The 18,707-nt window shown below is 36.6% G+C and overlaps 1 protein-coding gene across 3 annotated transcripts in view; it reads right to left on the bottom strand.

Annotated features, from left to right (window-relative positions):
- Positions 1-948: 948 nt before the first annotated feature.
- nrg2b (neuregulin 2b) overlaps positions 949-18,707 on the bottom strand; it is a 68,103-nt gene continuing 50,344 nt past the window's right edge. For all 3 annotated transcript variants that reach the window (XM_024283000.2, XM_024282999.2, XM_024283001.2), the window contains 6 exons: positions 17,915-18,017; positions 15,962-16,088; positions 14,790-14,917; positions 12,332-12,547; positions 9,271-9,454; positions 949-7,232 (listed from right to left, as the gene is read on the bottom strand). In XM_024283000.2, the coding sequence (XP_024138768.1) occupies positions 6,756-7,232; positions 9,271-9,454; positions 12,332-12,547; positions 14,790-14,917; positions 15,962-16,088; positions 17,915-18,017 (1,235 nt within the window). In that variant the 3' untranslated portion in view covers positions 949-6,755. The remainder of the gene's footprint in view (positions 7,233-9,270; positions 9,455-12,331; positions 12,548-14,789; positions 14,918-15,961; positions 16,089-17,914; positions 18,018-18,707) is intronic.

Raw genomic sequence — 18,707 nt, 5'->3', positions numbered from 1 at the left:
AACAGAATTTCCTGGAACATTTTGACGTAAAAAAAAAAAAAAAAAAAGGGAAAACTTTTCTAAATAAGGGAGCAGCCAAAATAGAAAAACATTGAACACAATTTTACTAAAAGCACAGAAGGTGCTTGTTCTGAAACAACACCGGGGCCCCACCCTGGAGCCAGGCCTGTGGTTGGGGCTCGTAGGCAAGCGCCTGGTGGCCGTGGCTTCTCCCACGGGTCCTGGTCGGGTCAAACCCAAAGGAGCAACGTGGGATCACCCTTCAGTAGGTCCAGCACCTGCCAGAGAGCTCAGAAGGGGGCGGTGAGATGCTGTTTGGGTGGCAGTCAAAGGCCAGTTCCTAAGTGGCCCAAACTCCGGTCATGGAACTTGGGGTTTGGGGTAATTGTTTGTATGTTCCGCTAATATACTAGATTCCTCCTTCTTCATGAAGCTAAATAATCATTAATGCGATACGGTAGTGAAGCATGCATTAAGGTCATGTATTCTGTTACTTTGATTTGCCTTTCAAGATGAAATGTCCATTCTTCGTCCTGTTTTTTGTACATTTTTTTTCTTTTGCTGCTGTGACTTATATTTCAACTTCTAGTCCAAAAAATACAGTAATAATTACCAAGAACACTGACAATACATCCAAAGATGATCGTCTTTAACAACACAAAAGCTCACAATCTGCAAACAAGAAAGTTTTTTTTATATATAAAAATGACAGGATTATTCTGAAATGGTAGGAATAAAGTTTTATTTTTTCATATGAAGGGGTGGTTTGTAGATTTTTCTTCTTCTTCTTACAAGTAGTATGTTTTTTTGTTTTGTTTTTTTTGGGATAAAACTTGCAAAAAATTTTCTAGCATATTCCAAGAATGGTGGACATGATAAGAAGGGGATTTATTGCTGAATGTTTAAAATGAAGACACATTTTTTTCAATTTATTATCATTATTATTTCTTTTTTTTTTTTTCACCGAGTGGAAAAACAATTTTGCTTGCTCCATGCACTCCAACTACCAGTAACCACTAGGACATGCAGGGGGGAGGGAGGGAGGGAGGGAAGGAAGGTCATGGGGTGAGAAGAGGAAGGGGTAGAGAGAGTGGGGACAGAGGAAAGGGGGGTAAAAAAGACAAACTTCTTGAAAAATCAAACGGTTTGTGTGTTTGTGTGTGCACGTCAGTGTATGAGTGACCATGGATGCAACAGGTGAGCTGAGAGTGCAGGTCGAAGAGAAAGAGGGCAGGATCATAAACAACTGGACTATCTCTAGAAGCACACTATCCTCACTTTAGGTTTTTCCACATTGCAAAATCCCAGATTGATTACAGTGATAATAAGACAGAACTAGGCAGCTCTTTGGGCCAAGTACCCAAATACTTTTCTATATTTTTAATACAATTCCCCCCTGATTTCAAAGGGGCGTCTTGCCGTTTTTAAGATACTTTCTATACGAGTGATCCATGCATCGCCTGTGTGAAAAAAAGAAAGCAACTCTAAACTCGAAAAAGGACACGTCTTTTTTTCTTTTTTTCTTATCGGACACAGTATTTTCCTCAGTGAGCTGGAAGGGTCTCTAAAGGTTTGACACGTTGGCGTGCCGTCTGATGCACTCCAGGTGGGACTTTAGATTCATCCGCTGGCTGTTTTTCGAAGATCCGAAGAGGATGAGGAGGTCACGAGGATGAAGGGGGTGTACAGTCATCACGAAAAAAGCAAGACAATAAACAATAAATAAATGAATACAGTAATCAGATATTTTGTTTTTTTTTTTAACACCATCGTTTTACCCATAAAGTAAATGTGCTCTTTTAGCTCCGGTTCTGTTCCCCTGATGAGGCTGTGCCTTCATTAGTGCCACTGGAGGATTCCTGGTGTCTGCCATGATACAATTGTGGGCAAAAATGAGACGCTTCTCCTCTTAGATCATGTTTTTGGGTAAAATAGAACAAAAATAATCCGACTGTCGCAGGTCTCAGTAGTAAGCAAATGCAACCTATGATCGGTTTTTGGTCCTTTCCTTGCTTACTTAAAAAACAATTATAGATTCACTTCTTTAATTGAAGCTAAAATATTACATTTTTTAATGAAACTGCTTCAGCTCCAAGTAGTTCTTATACTTGTGTATGTTTTTATATACCGTATTTTTGGACTATAAGTCGCTCCTGAGTATAAGTCGCACGGAACAGCGAAAAAAATGCATCGTAAGGAAGAAAAAGTCATATGTGAGTAAGATTTAAGGGATGTACGATACACGAAGACCAAATATTTAACCCTTTAACACCTGAGGTGTCGTCGGTGACGCTTAAACACAAAATCATAACTTTTCAACCACTAACACAATCAACGTAATTCCAGTGGATTCCGACAAGACGCTTTTATCCTTCGGAATCTACTGGAATCACATTGATCGTGTTGACGGTTGAAAAGTTAGAATAAATCAAAGTGCATAAACACTGGAGCTGCAGCGCTAAAGGGTTAATCTTGAAAGGAAAATCATAATAATGGAATAAATAACAACAACTTAATTAAACATCGCAGAAATAAAGCATATTAGCGTAACATATAAACAATTATAGGGATAGCTTAAAGAACGTGCTAACAAGTCAACTAAACTCTTCAAATCACTAAATCCATTCAATTCGTCATCATTTGTGTCACAAATCCATCAAGCCCAGAGTTAGACCTAGCGGTGCTCGTTGTTCTTCTGCACTGCGGTCAGTAGCAAATGTTAACACACATACTTATAGTGCCCCCTAGTGGTAGTTGCTATATAATTTTCTGCATCATTTTTGCTAAAATGATGCAAAACTTATATTCCGAAAAATGCGGTATATGCGTGTTTCTTTATCTATAGTGCCCCCTAGTGGTAGTTGCTACATAATTTTAAAAAAATCAGATAAGTTGTATGCTTGGCAAAATAAAATAAAATAAAATAAAAAAATTAAAAAAAAGTTGCACGTTTGGCAAAACAACGCAAAACCTACTCAGAAAAATGCGGTATATGTGTGTTTATTTACTTATAGTGCCCCCTAGTGGTAGTTGCTACTTAATTTTTAAAAATTAAAGCAGTTGCACCTTTGGCAAAACGATGCAAAACTTTTACTCAGAAAAAAATCTTTACCTTCTTTACTTTTTTTTTTTTTTTTTTACATTTTTGAATCAATTCATGACTAATTATCATTTGATGAATGTACGTATAGATTAGAGATATCAGTTTAAAACTGAATTGTATAATTACAAAAATTGAACCAAATTGTGAGTGTGGATATATACATTAAAAGTGTCAAAGAGTCGCCGAGCTAAATTTGAGAAGGAAGAATATTCATTGTTTTAGTAGATTAAACAAGGCTTAGCATCCCTTAGCACAAAGTAGTACCTTTGAAGTAAATTTTATGAAGTATTCTTAAGTTTAAGACTACGTTCGTGTAGGTTTGGAAAAATACCAAATACTTCATCAGACTGAATGGAATATTTTAAGATTACAATTTGTAGATAGTAAATAAAATATATCTATACTGCCTTCCTTTTAGCATACACTTAAATAGACAACTTTTTGCAAAGGGATAAGACTATGGAAAGGTTTTTCTTCATTGTTACTGCTTATTAGCCAATTAAAATTATGCACTTTTCTGATATTTTTTTGTTCTAATATCAAACCCTGTGACTAAAAAACAAAGTTTGAACTGAATCGTGGTGAAGGGAATTGTTGCATCTCTAGTATCGGTGTAATTGTTTTGTTTGTCTTCATTTGTTTCCTTAAAATAATCCAAATAAATCATTGAAAAAACGTTTACTTTAGATTTCTTCAGCATTTTAGAAAGTCTGAATTATAATGACCTAAATTCTGCAGCTCTTTTGATTGTCATTCTCTCACTTTGATTAAGCTTTTGCTGTTGGACAGACGTCCTCAAATTTTATTCTAGTTCTAGAATACTCTCCTACGGAGGACAGCTTCTTTGCTAATTCATGAGTACAAAGTTTCCTGTTGCAGATAAACAAATTCCTCAATCCTCTTCCAGCATGTGTGACTACAGCTTTTCATTTAAAATCTAAAGTTTCATTTGGCAGTCTACCTGAGCTCTAGTGCGGAAACTCTGGTCTACCTGAGAATTGAGGCTCTCAGTTTACTTGCAAGTGAACCCTGGTGCAGTTCCGGATTTTGGTGCACTCCTATATATATATATATATTAAACGGAAAAAAATGTTCTTTTTGATAATTTATGCAATAAACGTGCTGATTTATGTTGTCTAAACACTTCACTACTGCAAAGTGTTGCATATCAGGGCAAAGCTGCTTTTCTTTGCGTCAGAATCGATTGGAATTACGATTTTTGTGTAAACACTTGAAAAGTTCAAAGAACATAAAAACTAGGGATGCCACAAATCTTGGTTCAAAACTGGAAATTACATTGTGGAACCGCATTGTGGGGAATTGTTGCTTCCCTACTGCATACATTTACATTGAAACGCTCAAACGCATGTGTTGTATTACAGTACACCAGGCTAACTACAAGGATTTTCTTCATTCTTACTTGCAAATTTAGAAATGATTTTTCTTAATTTTTTAGTTGTTGTTTTATGATACACATATTATGTATCAAACCAAAACAAATCGTGACCCAAAATTTGAGGTTTAAACCAAATCATTGTATCCCGAGTAAATGCTGTAGCTAAAGCTCTGATGTTAAAGGGCTACACAGTGTAAATCCGAATGTTTCCAAAATAAAATTATTGAAAAAAGTCGTTAAGAGTCTAGTTGTGAGGATGAGCTGGCAATTTCCATCGCTTGCTAGTCAAAAGATTAGTTTTTTTTTTTCTTCTTGGACAGTGATTGTTTGGGGCAATACTGCCCCCAAATGAGCATCTGTTGTAACTACAGAGGTTTGGTCCGTTCTCAAAGGAGCAGTGTGAAAGTAAATCGAACCAAACAAGGCAGTGAAGTTTTCTCAGTTGAGGTCTTAGAGTCCTCTCAGTCTACTTTCCATCCTGATAAAGCTGAATTCAATTTCTTTTTTGTCTAGAATGTTACCCTGAAACACACTAACGACCGGCAGAGGTAAAAAAAAAAAAAAGTCTGCTTTCAAAGAAGACCCTTTAGCAACAGAGCTGTCGCAGGTGACTGGAAAATAACACGTTCTTTGATGTACAGAAATTACAGATTTTGAAGCGTAGAATTAAGTAAAACTTTACATTAGTAAAGGAGTGTAAACACTTCACTACAGTAAACTGCATTTCTCCATGTTAGAATCCATTAGAATTAATTGCATATCAGTCAAAAAGTCTGTCAACACAGAGCTAAAGTTCAGGTGTTAAAGGACTTTTAATCCTATGGAAGATTTTTGAGTATTTTAGTTATGAGTTGACGGCCTAAATACATCACTTCATAGTAAGTTTACAGTTGAGGTTGCATTTGCGTAATACAAGACGTACAACCATCAGATTAATTTAGCTTTTTTAAAGTTTGATATTTTTAACGAAAAAGTCTAAACGTTTTGGCACCAGGACTGATCTAATATTTGGGGCAGGATTCCCGAAGATTTGGTCGATGCACATTTGTCCCTAGATACCATCGACAGCTCATACACAACGACTCACATAAAAATCCACCTCAGAAGCTTCGTTCATCAGAGCCACGGTTTAAAGCAACAGACTGGGTGGAGGTGGCGGCCCTGGCCCTGGGGACTGAACCGGGTCTGGGATGAGGGACTCTTTTGGCTGTGATGTGATGGGAAAGTCCTGAGACACAGTGCGGCTCTAAGCTGCTGGCATAGGAAACGGGGGGACCAGGCAGTCCACGGGAGGCCAGAGTCAGGCTGGATTACAACTGGAGTGGTTGGATTCGGTTTGGATTAGCAGCTCCCTGACCAGCGACTGCTCACGGAGGGAGGGAGGTTCTTACAGTGCAGTGGAGCTTTTCTGGCAGCGAGACGATTGGTGGGTGGAACATGTCATACAAACAAGAGACCAAACCCAACGAGGTGAACACAGGCGCCATCCAAATGAGGCTGCATGAGGTGTACGGACGGTCTACAGGCACACACACACACCGCGACCACCACCAATGTAAAGGCAGCACCCTGAACTCACACACACGCGGGAATCTGAATTCACCTTCCCTCAAAGCTTCCTGCAGAAATGACCCCTGAACAGGCAGTGGACCCTTTTCCGTCCGGTTCCTTCAGAAGCTAAACGTCCCTGTGAAACAAACGCATCGCACTCATGTAAACAGACACCTTTTACACAGGAGGAATCAATATTGCATGATGACAGATCACAGTTCAAAAAGAGGAAGATCCCAAATCAGAGAAACCAAAAACAATCCAAAGCAAAAGGAAGGAAGAGGGTTGGTCTCTATAAAAATGAGGAGTCTTTATAAGAAAGGCTACAAAAACTCAATGGGACCTCCGACTTCAGCATACAGCAAAAGGCACCACAATATTATTCTAGTTATCTAACTTGTGAAAAAATTGGCACGTAATTCTCTTATTTTTTCATCTCTCATAATGCTGTAAATCAAAAAACTTTACATATAAATATCCCCCCAATATAAAAAAAGTCTTCGCTGTTAGCTAGTAGACAATTTTTGCTGAAATGAAAATAAATATTTCATTTGTTTAGAATATCTGTCTGTTATACAAAATAAAAATATTTCTCCTAGGTGCAGGTTTCTAGTCCACTGGTTGTGTGTTGGAAGAAGGGGAGTGAGTAAAGGTGGAGGGGGTGGCAGGTGTCTGAGTGGCTGTCAGAGGGGGCGGGGCTAAGTCCTAAAGGGGCATGTTGTCAGCCTTGGAGCGCTGCGACTGCGAGCCGCGCCCCTGCCCGTTGCTGCGCGTCCCAGGCCGACTCAGCCCGCGGTGAGTCCGTGTGTCCACGCCAGACGACGAGCGTAGACCCGAGGCGGTTAGGGGCGGGTCCAGGTTCATGTTCTGCATACTAAGAAAGGGCGTGCTCTCCCCGTGAGCATCCTCCTCCTCGTCCTCCTCCTCCTCCTCCTCTGACTGACTAAAACTTTGTGAACTGTAGTCTCGAAGCCCCGCGGAACGCTGGGAAATGTGTCCGTTGAGGCGGTTGCGGCGCGGCCGGCGCCGACTCCTGATAGGCTCCCGTGAAGAGGCGTACTCCTGCGTCGTCTCGTAGGCCTCGTCATCGGGCAGACGGTAAGGGCTGGACGGTAGACTCCCCGTGCTCTCTGTAAGGTAGCTTCGCCGCGGACGCCGAGGCTGCCGGTACAAACTTCCATCCTGAAACACGAAGACAAAGAAAGTCTTTATCCCTGTGTTACTGGATCTGTCAGTAGGGACTTGGACGACTTGGACCTGAGCGCTGTCTAAATCAGACATGCATTGTCAGGTGTGTTACGTCCTTTTTTTCTTTTTTTCTACTTTTGTATTTTTTCCTTGTTTGTTTTCTTTTGTGTTTTCTGCTGGAGTGAGAGGTTTTCTGTCTTTTTTTGTTTGCAGATTCCCTTGAAGCTTTTGAAGGAGCAATAAGATTTGAAACCTAAATAAAACAACTTGAAAAATTCAAGTTGAAATATTGGTGTTTGAAACTTTTTGCAATTCTAATATTAACTTAACTATTTTGAGCTTCAAATTCTCTGTTTTTAAGTTTCAAAGCTCAAAATGTTGTTTTCAAAACTGTTTTTTCACTTTCAACTTTGGAAATATCCATCTGGACAACTACAAATAAAATATTCCTTGGTCTTGCCCGTTTTATTCAAGCATAGCTGTGTTTTCGGCGCCCGTATTTGACAAAACAAAACGGCGCTTTAAACTAGCTAGAACGGCGTTTTAGACGCAGTAAAACTACTTTTTACACAACACGAGACTATGATTGTACAGACATTACAGACATTTTCTGACAGTAATTTTCCAAGTTCCTAGAGTCAGTGAATGCACCAGGACTGAGGTTACCACACCTCATCGATCTTGATTGATTTTTCGTGTTAGCCCCTCCCCCACGCGGTAAAACGGGCTGAAAGTTTCAAACCTGAATTTATTTTAGATTCAAAACAAAAAAAACAAAAAAAAAAAGATTTAACTGAAATTTTGAGTTCTGAAACTTTAAAACAGAAAATGTGAAGCTGAAAATAATTAAGTCTTTATTAGGATTGCAGAAAGTTTCACTTTATTTTTTCTAGCTAAACACCAATACTTTAGCTTGAATGTTTCAAGTTGTTTGATTTTGGTTAAAATCTTATTGGCCCAAAATATCTCTCTCTTCCAGAGCATCTGATTGGACAAAGACCTCCAGCTCACCGTTTAAATACTGGACATCATCTGTTGGGACCAGCAACAGAGCTTTAATTTCTTTTTTTTTTAATCCTTACAGGTTTGGGTTTTTGTATTTCGGCTGTCTTTGTGTAAATAATTTTCTGTAAATCCCGTCTTATATTTAGCCTGGGTTTGTTTTTGAGTTGTCGTGGTACTTCCTGGTTTTTTCTACTTTAGGATACATGTTTAGACAGAGGTGTAACACCAGGAGACTTGATCTTTAGGACTTGTGATCAAGGCTAGCTTTTTTTTGTTTTTACCTATAAAGCTATGATCCTTGGCAACAAAAGTTCAAACGACCATTTTCAATGAAAAGTTTACATAAATGAGCATTTTGGACTTCCATGCTCAAAACGTTCACATTCACACATAGCTATGCACATTTTAAATACTATTTTTCGGGTCTACATGCACAGTTTAGCATTTTTCTGCTGTTTAGCAGCCAAGAAGTTCAACTGGTTGAACTTCCAAGGCGTGTTCAATGAACGCCTGTTTTGTATGAGAAACACCAGTGGCTGAACACTTATTCAGGAACCTGAGAGTCCATGTTTTATCCTTTTTATGTAGCTCTGACCTGCTTTATTAAACAAATTATGATCGTTTTCCTTTGTAAATAAACTGCTTATCTTTAGCAGCTTTTATTTTGGAGCAAAGCTTTTAAAATTACAGGAGACAAGCATTAAAATAAAAAGATGTTTTTTGGAGGGGAAAAGAAAAACAATGATATTTATCATTTGACTTAATATTTAAACTGTTTATGTATGTAGTTTTTTAGCCTTACATTATATTAAATAGCAATAATGTTAAATGGTGGCATTTGTTAAAATCTTTGAGCATAGAAGTTACAGATCTGGAAGAAAATATTGCCAAAAACAAATGAGTAAACTCTTTCTGAAACCTAAAATCACAAATTTGTGAATCATCTTTACCGTCGGAATTCACAATAAAACCGGAGAGTTTTGTGAGAAAATCCCACCGCTGTGACCCTGTTTTTGGGGCTACGTACGTCTGGGCATCTGAGCAGTGGCTGGTTGTCGTCTCTGTGATAGGCGGCAGCAGCGGGAGGAAGGGAGAGGGCGTGGCTTGTGTTGGGTGAGGTGATCTGGAAGGTGGGCACCTGGGGCGGCAGCGGGGGGTAGTGGAATTCAACAGGAGACAGACGCGCCGGCGTGGTCAGCGCAGAAACATATCTGAACAGGAAGAGTAAACGGTTAGAACATATAGAAATTAAATAAATACACAGCTGCAACTTGGCTAGAACTCTAGTGGTGCTTTAGTTAACCAACTTCTTTTTAAGCATTGTGTCTCTTTCAAACTCTCACACTTTGACAACAAAATTATTTTCAATATTTCCAACACATTCACAGGCGACAGGACTTCAGTGCAGTTCAGATCATATATTTATATTTATAAGGTAAATAATGTAAAATATTCAGAAACCCTATAGGAATATCTAATATTGTATTTGTGCATTTCCTGTGTCCTTTCTGTTCCATGTGTTCACTGTGTGGTTGACCTTGATTAAAGACAAATCTGGACTTTTCTCTGGTCCTTTGAGAACCATTTAATCCAAAAACAAAACTCTTTTAAGAATTAAAATGCATCAGAGAAATATAAATTTAGCCCCACAAGAATTTTAAGGCACTGTTAAGAAAAATGTGTTGTATTTAGACTTTTTTCATTTACCAAAACAAAAATGACCAGAAGTAACATTTTACTCTTAAAAAAAAAAAGAGAACTGCATCATTTTTCAAACCTATACAGTTTCCTTGTCCAATATTTTGGAGGAAACCCTATTTTATTGTATTTAAATTGGTCACAAAACTTACAAAAAAACATATTTTAGCAGTAAGGCTCAAAACATGATTTTAAAAAATTAATTTCTTTCAAATGATTCTGTGTCAGTTTTGTACACATGAGCTGTTTTCTGTTCCATGTCATTTTTTTTGACAAAATATTTCTCATTTTGTCACCAAAAATCCAAACAAAAGCATAAAAAAACTAGAAAGAAACATCTACATTTGACACCTAATCATATTCAAAATGCTTCAAAAACAGTTTATATATCAACTGTTTGTTATTTTAAATCATGCTTTTAATAAGGTTTAACTCTAAAACTTGTTAAATTGGAGTCTTATGACAGGAGCAAAGATTACAAATATAAATTGTCATCGTCAAGAAGTGCAGACTGTTAGAGCACCAGAAAACTTTTTTTACCACTGAAATCAACAGGATGAAACATTTTTAAAGATGTTTTATAAATGACTCATTATAACAAAAATAAAATGAAATGAAAAGCATCAAACCATAAGGTTTAGAGCAACTACTCAAAATCTAAAAGTGGCTTTAAAGTTGCCACAAATACTGGACATAAAGTTTAAACCTCTAAAAATGTGATTATCAAATATCTTTTATGTATCACATTTTAGATGGATTTTTTTAATTATTATTTTAAATAAATCTATTTTATCTTATCAATTTGACCAAATGAATCTAACTTCCTAAATTTGCTGATGTCTTCTAAAAACCCCCACCAGTAGGGGGTGGTGCAACTCCGCCGGCATCCCAAATTCCCACTTCCTGAAAAGCCTTTTTCCACTTCCTGTTTCAATTTAAAGCAACACGCTCACATCCATACCCGAAGCATCACTAATGTCCAAATGTTAATATGATTAGAGTGAAACACGTCAAAGATCGCTCCGGTGCAGACGGCAATGATGACATTTGGAGCCTGAAAGCTTAATTTTTTGAGATCTTAAGTGTCAAAAAAACACATATTAATCAGAGATGTTTTCTTCAATCAGAGATACAACGCCTCCTATTGACAGAATGAAGTACTAACAGTAACGGGAAAGGCTGTCCCAAACAGATAAATGAATGAATAAATGGATGAAAAGAAACTGTTATTTATATTATGTTGTGTTATGTTTATATTTTGTTTTTACTAAAAGAAACACATATGATCACTACCAGAATTTAGAGTGAAAATGTTTTATTTTAATGCTTAAGACTGCAAAATAAACTTTATATATAAGCTCTATATAGATGTTTTTGGGTTTTTTTCTTGCTGAAAGAAACATCTATAATAACTGACAGAAAGTTAAGTGAAAATGTTTTATTTTAACATTTAAAACAGTAAAAAAAACTTTTTAAAATATGTTTTTTAAAATGTTTTACAGTTTTTTTCTTGTGGAAGGAAGCATTTATATTTACATACAGAAACTAGGGTAAAATGTTTGATTTAAAATTTCAGAAATGCAAAGTAAAAATTAAAAATGAGAACTCTAAAAACCTTACCAACAAGTGAAATATCCCAAATCTTCTTATTTAATATAATTATTCATATGGATTTTGTTCATATGATTATATATGTGCAATTATAAGTTATTTGTTATTTATAAGTGCAAAACTACATCACTCTATGGTCACCAGAACAGTCTTTTTATCCTTTAGTGGCACTTGTTGAACATATTTTATATTTACATATTTAAATTGTATTTTTATTTCTAACTATAACTTTTATATATTCTTTTAAACACCTTGGTGTATCATCGTTGACAATGACAATAAAGAAAATTCTGATAAACATTAAAACAACTCTGATAAATTTATAAATCAAATACGACAAATTGAAGGGTATACAAATAAAAAGTTTTTTTTTTTTAATTGAAAACAACTTGTAATTTTGCATTTACACCCTTTGGCCAGTAGGGGCCCCCTCTGCACCCCTACTTCTCATGTCTCTGATTGCATTGTGGTAAATAAGAGACTGCAAAAGTGCATGCAGACGGGTAACTTAAAGAGTATTATAGGATGAAGATGAAGGAGACCACGAAGCAAAGCTATTAGACAAACCATTTATCTTTATGTCCTGAATTAAATGCAGGCCTCATCAATAGTGTTTCACATTAGTGTCAAAAGGGGAGGGGGGGGTAAGTCTTTCCTGCTTTGAACATTTTCATTACACCTGTGTGCCACTTGGGGTCGACAGAGAGTAAAAAGCTTCATTGTGATGAAAGAAAATACAGACTAATAAAAATAAAATAAAAAGAAGTGGTTGTCACTACCTGTCACTGTGAGGTGAGTCTCTTAGCGAGTCATAGGAGTCCCCGTACTGCATTCCCGGTCCGGCCACCTCTGCACACCCCCAGTGGGCGGCCCTCCTCGCCATGCATGCCGGGCTGCTGCACTTACTGGTTCCCACAGAGCTGGAGAGCCCCCCCGACTGGCAGTCTGAGTTCATGCTGTCTGTTCGCTCCATGCTCCACGTTCGTTCCTCGTGTCTGCGAGTGAACACAAGTCTGAGAGGTTACAGGCAGGACCTGAGCGTGTGCAGATTCAGCACGGAGTCAGATACCAGCGCCTGCATATCCTGCCAAATCATTTTGCTGTGTTTAGGCAGCCAAAGGATCATCTGTAGCATGATTTAGCACTTTGGTTTAGGAACTGTAAACCAAATAAATCCTAATTTGCAGGGTGACAGCAGCTCAGTGGGTAGAGAGCACGTCTGCCAATTTGTTGGTCAGGGGTTCAATTTCCAGGTTTGGCAGTCAGCGCGTCCTTGGCCAAATCTCCCAAGCTCACCGTGCATCCAGTTATAAGAAATCTGTACACTGCTTTAAACAAAAGCACCTGCTAAATACTGTCAAAAAAGATCAGAGATTGTGAGATAATTCACATTTGTGGTCTTAAATGTTTTTCATTTTTGAAATAATGATGCTGGAAATGTCTGATTGGACGAAAAGATGAAATCAGACAAATTCAAATAAAGAGAAACAACAAAAAACAAAAAAAATCAGATCGAGCATTGATTTGATATAAAGAGGGGCTCACAGATCTACAGATTTACTCAAGCTGCACACAAGCCAAGTAATATATTATATAATATACTAATATATAAACTAATATACAGTAATCACCAGAGTCATTAATTGTAAATCACAAGTAAGTCTCAAGTGTTTGTCCTCAAGTCCCAGGTTAAGTCCAAGTCCTTTTGAGTCCATCTTTAGAACCTGCTGAATCGATTTTGGGGTGCTGGAGCCTATCCCTGCTACTGAAGGTAACCACACACACACGTAAAGACTATTTACAATTAACCTATGAAGCATGTTTTTGATTGTTTTTGTTTGTTTGTGGGAGGGGATCGATGTAGTCCCACTACAAAAATCCCCAAATCTGCAACAAAATCCTGTTTATTGCATTTGCAATGTAGCATTTACAGTGAGTTTACAGTCCCATTGATTTAACTGTGCAGCTAACAGTTACTTAGCTGATGAGCTAGCAGTTAGCTTTCATTCCAAACAAATGAGCTACACAGGCTAGAGTTGCTTTGCTAGCTTGTTGCACAAAGTTTTTTCAAAAAACCAAAAGGCTATGAAATGTCTTAAAAAATTTTTTCTATATAAAATCATTTAAAATATCAACTTTACAATTTTTTATCCCACTTTATTTATTCACTGTATGTCGTTTTTTTGTTTGTTTCTACCCCTGGCATTTTATGTTCTTTTATTACATATTTAATGTTATTTTATACTGTTTGTATAGATGTACAATGTACATTAATAGCTATTTTGCACAGTTTTTTGTACTGAAACTGACGTTTACAATAAAGTTTGCTTAAAAAAAAGTTGGAGGTCATATTGAGTAGGACAAGGTGGTTATTTACTGCTGTGCTACATTTGCACAAACAGAACTGGAAAAACAAGAATGTAACTTTTCGCACGTAAATTATTACTCAGTATGTGTCTATATTTGAATAAAATCACAAGCGTGCATCAGGTATACATTGCATTTCCTATATAATAATATATTTATTCATAGAAAAGTTGGAAATGTTTATCTGTTGCACTCAACATTAACACCTTTTGTCAGAATAAACGTTTTTTCTTTTAAAATCGCACCAAAATTAAGCTTTTTATGGCCATTTTACTGTATCTGCTGAGCCGTGTACTGTAAATTTCAGGCAATGGAAACAAGTTAGCATAGCATCTTTAGCTATATAACTCATTGTTCAGAACTTTATCTGTGCAACCTGAAGTGTTGGACAAAATTGGACATTGATGAGTCTCTGTTGGTTCTCTTCAGACCGTTTGTCCTACAAACTGCAAACCCATTTTGGTTGACAGGTGCAGTGTATCAGGATTATCTTTAAGTGAATAAAAACAACAGATTGTAAATAAATAAAAGAACATTTTCAAAAATAGCTTCAAAAGTCAAAAGTGACCTACATATGGGAAACTTAAAAGGAAAATTGAAAATATTAAAATTAAAGTTGTAAAAAATACTGAAAGCAAACAGAGAAACGAAAAACTGGTCAAAAGAACAAATTGAAAATGCAAAACAGCAGCTGTTACAAACAAGAGTTAAGCTGGAAGTCTTTTTAGATTTTGTCAAGTCGATTCAATTCATGACTTTAGCCTAACTTACGTTCAAGTCATGTGACCCTCTGGTAACCACAACTAGATTATTTTTAATCACTGACTGAAATCAATCAAAAGTAACATTTTTGGGGGGTAACCCAGATACCTGGAAGCATGTGAGGCTGTGGTGGAGTGGTGGGAGCGGGTTGACATTCGACTGCCTGCATAGTTGCCTGCGCCCTCAGCTCCGTGGCTGATAACACACTCTGTTGTTGGGACGGTCTTGGAGATGTACTGGAAAGACAAAAACACAATGTAATCTGGTACATCTCACACAGAAACATCTCATGTTTCAGCTTCTTCTGTCTGCTCCAGCATCTTTCTGTGTCAAAAGAGGAGCAAACTCAGAGGGAGGGAGCTGATTCACCTATTTTACTATTAATGACTGTCTGATGGTATTGTGAACGTTGTGATGGAAAATTCCTATTTTTAGGTCACTGATATTTAATTAAAAGTACAGGTTTGTCTGGAATGGTGCAAGCAGCTGCCGCTGAAGGAAATTAAAAACTCCTTTTCTATTTAAAAAAAGACCATGAAAATGAAAAATATTGACTGTAACAAAACTAACAGAATTAGAAGAAAATAAGGAAAAGGTGGCACAGTTAGAACAAAACCATTAAAGAAAAGGCTTTTGTTGACCTACATTCTGAAAGTTTGACAAAAGAAAAAATATGTTCCATAAAAGTGGCTTGTCTCTAAATAATGATCAATTCAAATCAAGTCAAAAATGTAATGATGTACCAAATGAATCATTTTATTTGTACTATTTTTGTTTCTACCTGTAAAAGTTGAATTTACCTTTTACATAATAATCTATTGATCTGATTCTATTAAATGAAATCAGAATTTATCACATTAAAAGCCCAAAACGTAAATGTATGAAACTAAATTATAAAGCAATTATTAATCTGTGTTGATGTTGCAGCTGAAATTAATAATAAACGTCATTTTATGCACAAAATACAACATCCTTTTTTTTTAATCTGGCTCTATAAATGTTTTTAAATTCTGATGCTTAAAAAAGTTTTCAAAATGAATATTAGACTCTAAAAATGCTTTGATGTGATACTAATGTAGCATTTCCAATTGAAAAGAAACCCCTTTTTATTATTAATTTTCCATAATATGGATTTGAAATTTACAAAAAGTTCCGACTAAGTTTGGATGAAGGACGTGTTCTCCTCCAGAAGCAGAAGCTGGCCGTGTCTGCCGTGGAATGAACTCCACATGACTCTGTGTCCTGGGCTGCAGAGGGGAACGAACTGGTTTCGGACTCACATCCACCATGGGGATCTCCTCATGACCGGGCCCGGGGTGGTTTGGCCCGTTTGCCAGCATGCGATTTGGCTGCTCCACACACTGGTTCTGGTTCTGGTGTAGATGATTTTGGATCTGTCTCTGCTTCCTGAAGAAGTCAAAAGGACAAAGAAAACGTACAAAATCAAAGTAGAAACTTATAACGACTCTACTTGTCCGTTTAATAAGAATATTTTGTTTCCTTTCACCTTTGACTGATAGTTTTTCTACTAAAATTATTCTCAAGAAATATTAGAAGAACTGAAAAATGTTGAATTAGAAATCATGTAGCTAAAAACCTCAGGTATTTGAAAAGGATGGTTAGCTAATAAAAACTAGATGTTTTTAGAACTAGTTAGACCATCAAACAACAAAGAATTGAAAATGCTATAATAGAATAAGAATGTTGTAGAAATATTCTCAGATGACCAGAAAGAAGATAAGAAATGTATAACATGTCTATATTTGTATTTATTAGGCACTGTTGATTCATGTTAAATTGTAAAGCTTTTATTCTGAAGATAAGCTGTGAAACTTTTATTTTGGAAGCAGTTGGACCAGAGTTCTGTTGTTTTTGTTTCTCTGTGACAGAGATAACGGCCGTGTCGACTAAAATAAACTGAAGATGTTAAAAAGTTTCTCTTTAGTTCATTGATTTACGAAATAAAATTTGTTTCTGCATCAATTTCACAGGTTTGATATATATTTAAAAAATAAGTTAACCAAAAACATGGTTTGTGAGGAATGCAGAAAGTTTTTTTTATTTTTGAGGTTTTTCTTTTTTTAAACTCCAAATTAATATAACATCATGTTAATATCTAGGCTGTAAAATTGTGTAGATCCAGGACTTTAGAGGAAAAATTAAAAACACAATCATGATGTTAGTTTTAGGCCCAACTCAGAATTTGGAGTATTTATCGATAACTAGTCCCAAGCTGATCCTTTTTAATACATTAGAAAGAAGAACAAATTGAAAAACCTAATAAACAGATCCAATCTTTTTATTTAATTTATATATTTTATTATGTATTTATTTATTCATGTGAGAAAGTTTGACGACTGTAGCTTTAGTATCTTCAGAACTGCAGCACATTTTTGATAATTTTATTAAAATATCCTTTTAAGAAAAGCTAATATTAAAGTAAAAATGTAGTCATTGCATTTTTTTTTTTTTGAGAGACTATGATTTTTTTTTTGTTCAGCTTTTCCCAGAGCTTGCAATTTGTAGACGGTCTCTCGGCAGCCGTCTCACTGCCATTTCTCAATTTAATTAAAAACAATGAACACTTTTAAAAAAATAATAATTTTAAACATTTATTTAAGAATTTTTTGAGCCAGAAACTTCAAATCTCTGAATATTTGACTAACTTTTCCAACAGTTTTGTGTGTTTCATTTAATGCCAATAAAATATTGTGATTCGTTAATGAACTGCAAATTTCTACTAAGGAATTTATTTGAAATAATATTGAGCTCTTATTAAAATAACAATAAAATAACAATGTCCGATACGTGATTTAGATACACCTTGTGGTTCAGAATTGGGCCCAATTTCGATCGGGACCCCCGTAAGTTAAAACTGTGGGATTTCTAAAACCCATGGGAATAAAAGGTGGCGTCAAAAGCAGATGTTCGGATGTGGCTAAAATACTCTTTTTGTCAAATTCAGATGCATGAGTCTGCAGATTTGTTAGCCCCACTAAACACATTCAATGAATCATACATTTTTTCTTCCACTTTTGGAGATTCTTTCATATCAAACTGACTGTTCATCTCCACCTCACAGCATCTGGAGTCGAGCAAGAAGCTAATTATAAATGTTTCTTCTTCCAGGAGGTTAATCTGAAGGTTTAGTGTCCTTCATAAATGTGGGGGGGTGGAGGAGAGAGAGGGTTGGGTGTGGGGGGAGTGTATTGATCTCTAGTCCAAAGACATACTTGGTTTTGCAGTAGGCCACCACGCACACGATGCCGACCACTAACAACGCCACACAGATGCCCGTGATCGTCAAAACCCGCCTCTGGTAAAGCTCCTCTGCTTCTGTGGAGGCAAACAAAAGCAAACGCACACATATTCAAATGCACACACACATTCATGCAAAAAAAAAAAAAAAAGACAAACACACACACACACAAACATCCAGCATGAGCGCCGCTCCATTGAAGCCAACTGCAGTAACAGTTCTGTTATTATCTGCTGCCATTATTTTCCTCTGTGCTGTCTGTACAAGTTGTTCTCTGATGTACCACATGAACTCTGATTGTCTTCTTACATCACACAGAAATCTTTCTAGAGTTCCTTTGGTAAATCTACATCCTAACGGCCTCCTGCTCTGTCCCTGAACAGCTGTATTCACGGTGGCCGTGGAGATGTGATGCTTCAGATGAGGAGGGATCTGACCGCATGCCAGTGTGGGTGGAATAAAGTAAAGACGAGCTGCACGAACAGGTAAAAAAAAAAAAAACTTGGAGTGTTCACATCACAGTGGCCTGGGATCCAGATTAAAATGTAGCTGTCAGAATAGGGTTTTTTTTTGCTATATGGTTCATATTATAGGTGCTATTTTTGGGCTCTGAAAATGTATTTCACTTTAATTCACTGGGTGCTGTAAATCTCCAGCATTTAAGGTACATTAAAAAGTATAAGTTCACTTTTTAAGTGGTTTCATACTAAAATTAAACAGCAACTTAACACCCGGCTGACGAGAGGTGATTCTACGCTCTAAAATTA

This window comes from Oryzias melastigma, linkage group LG10, assembly GCF_002922805.2.
Source record: "Oryzias melastigma strain HK-1 linkage group LG10, ASM292280v2, whole genome shotgun sequence".
Taxonomy (NCBI): domain Eukaryota; kingdom Metazoa; phylum Chordata; class Actinopteri; order Beloniformes; family Adrianichthyidae; genus Oryzias; species Oryzias melastigma.
This window is presented reverse-complemented; position numbering and strand designations above follow the sequence as displayed.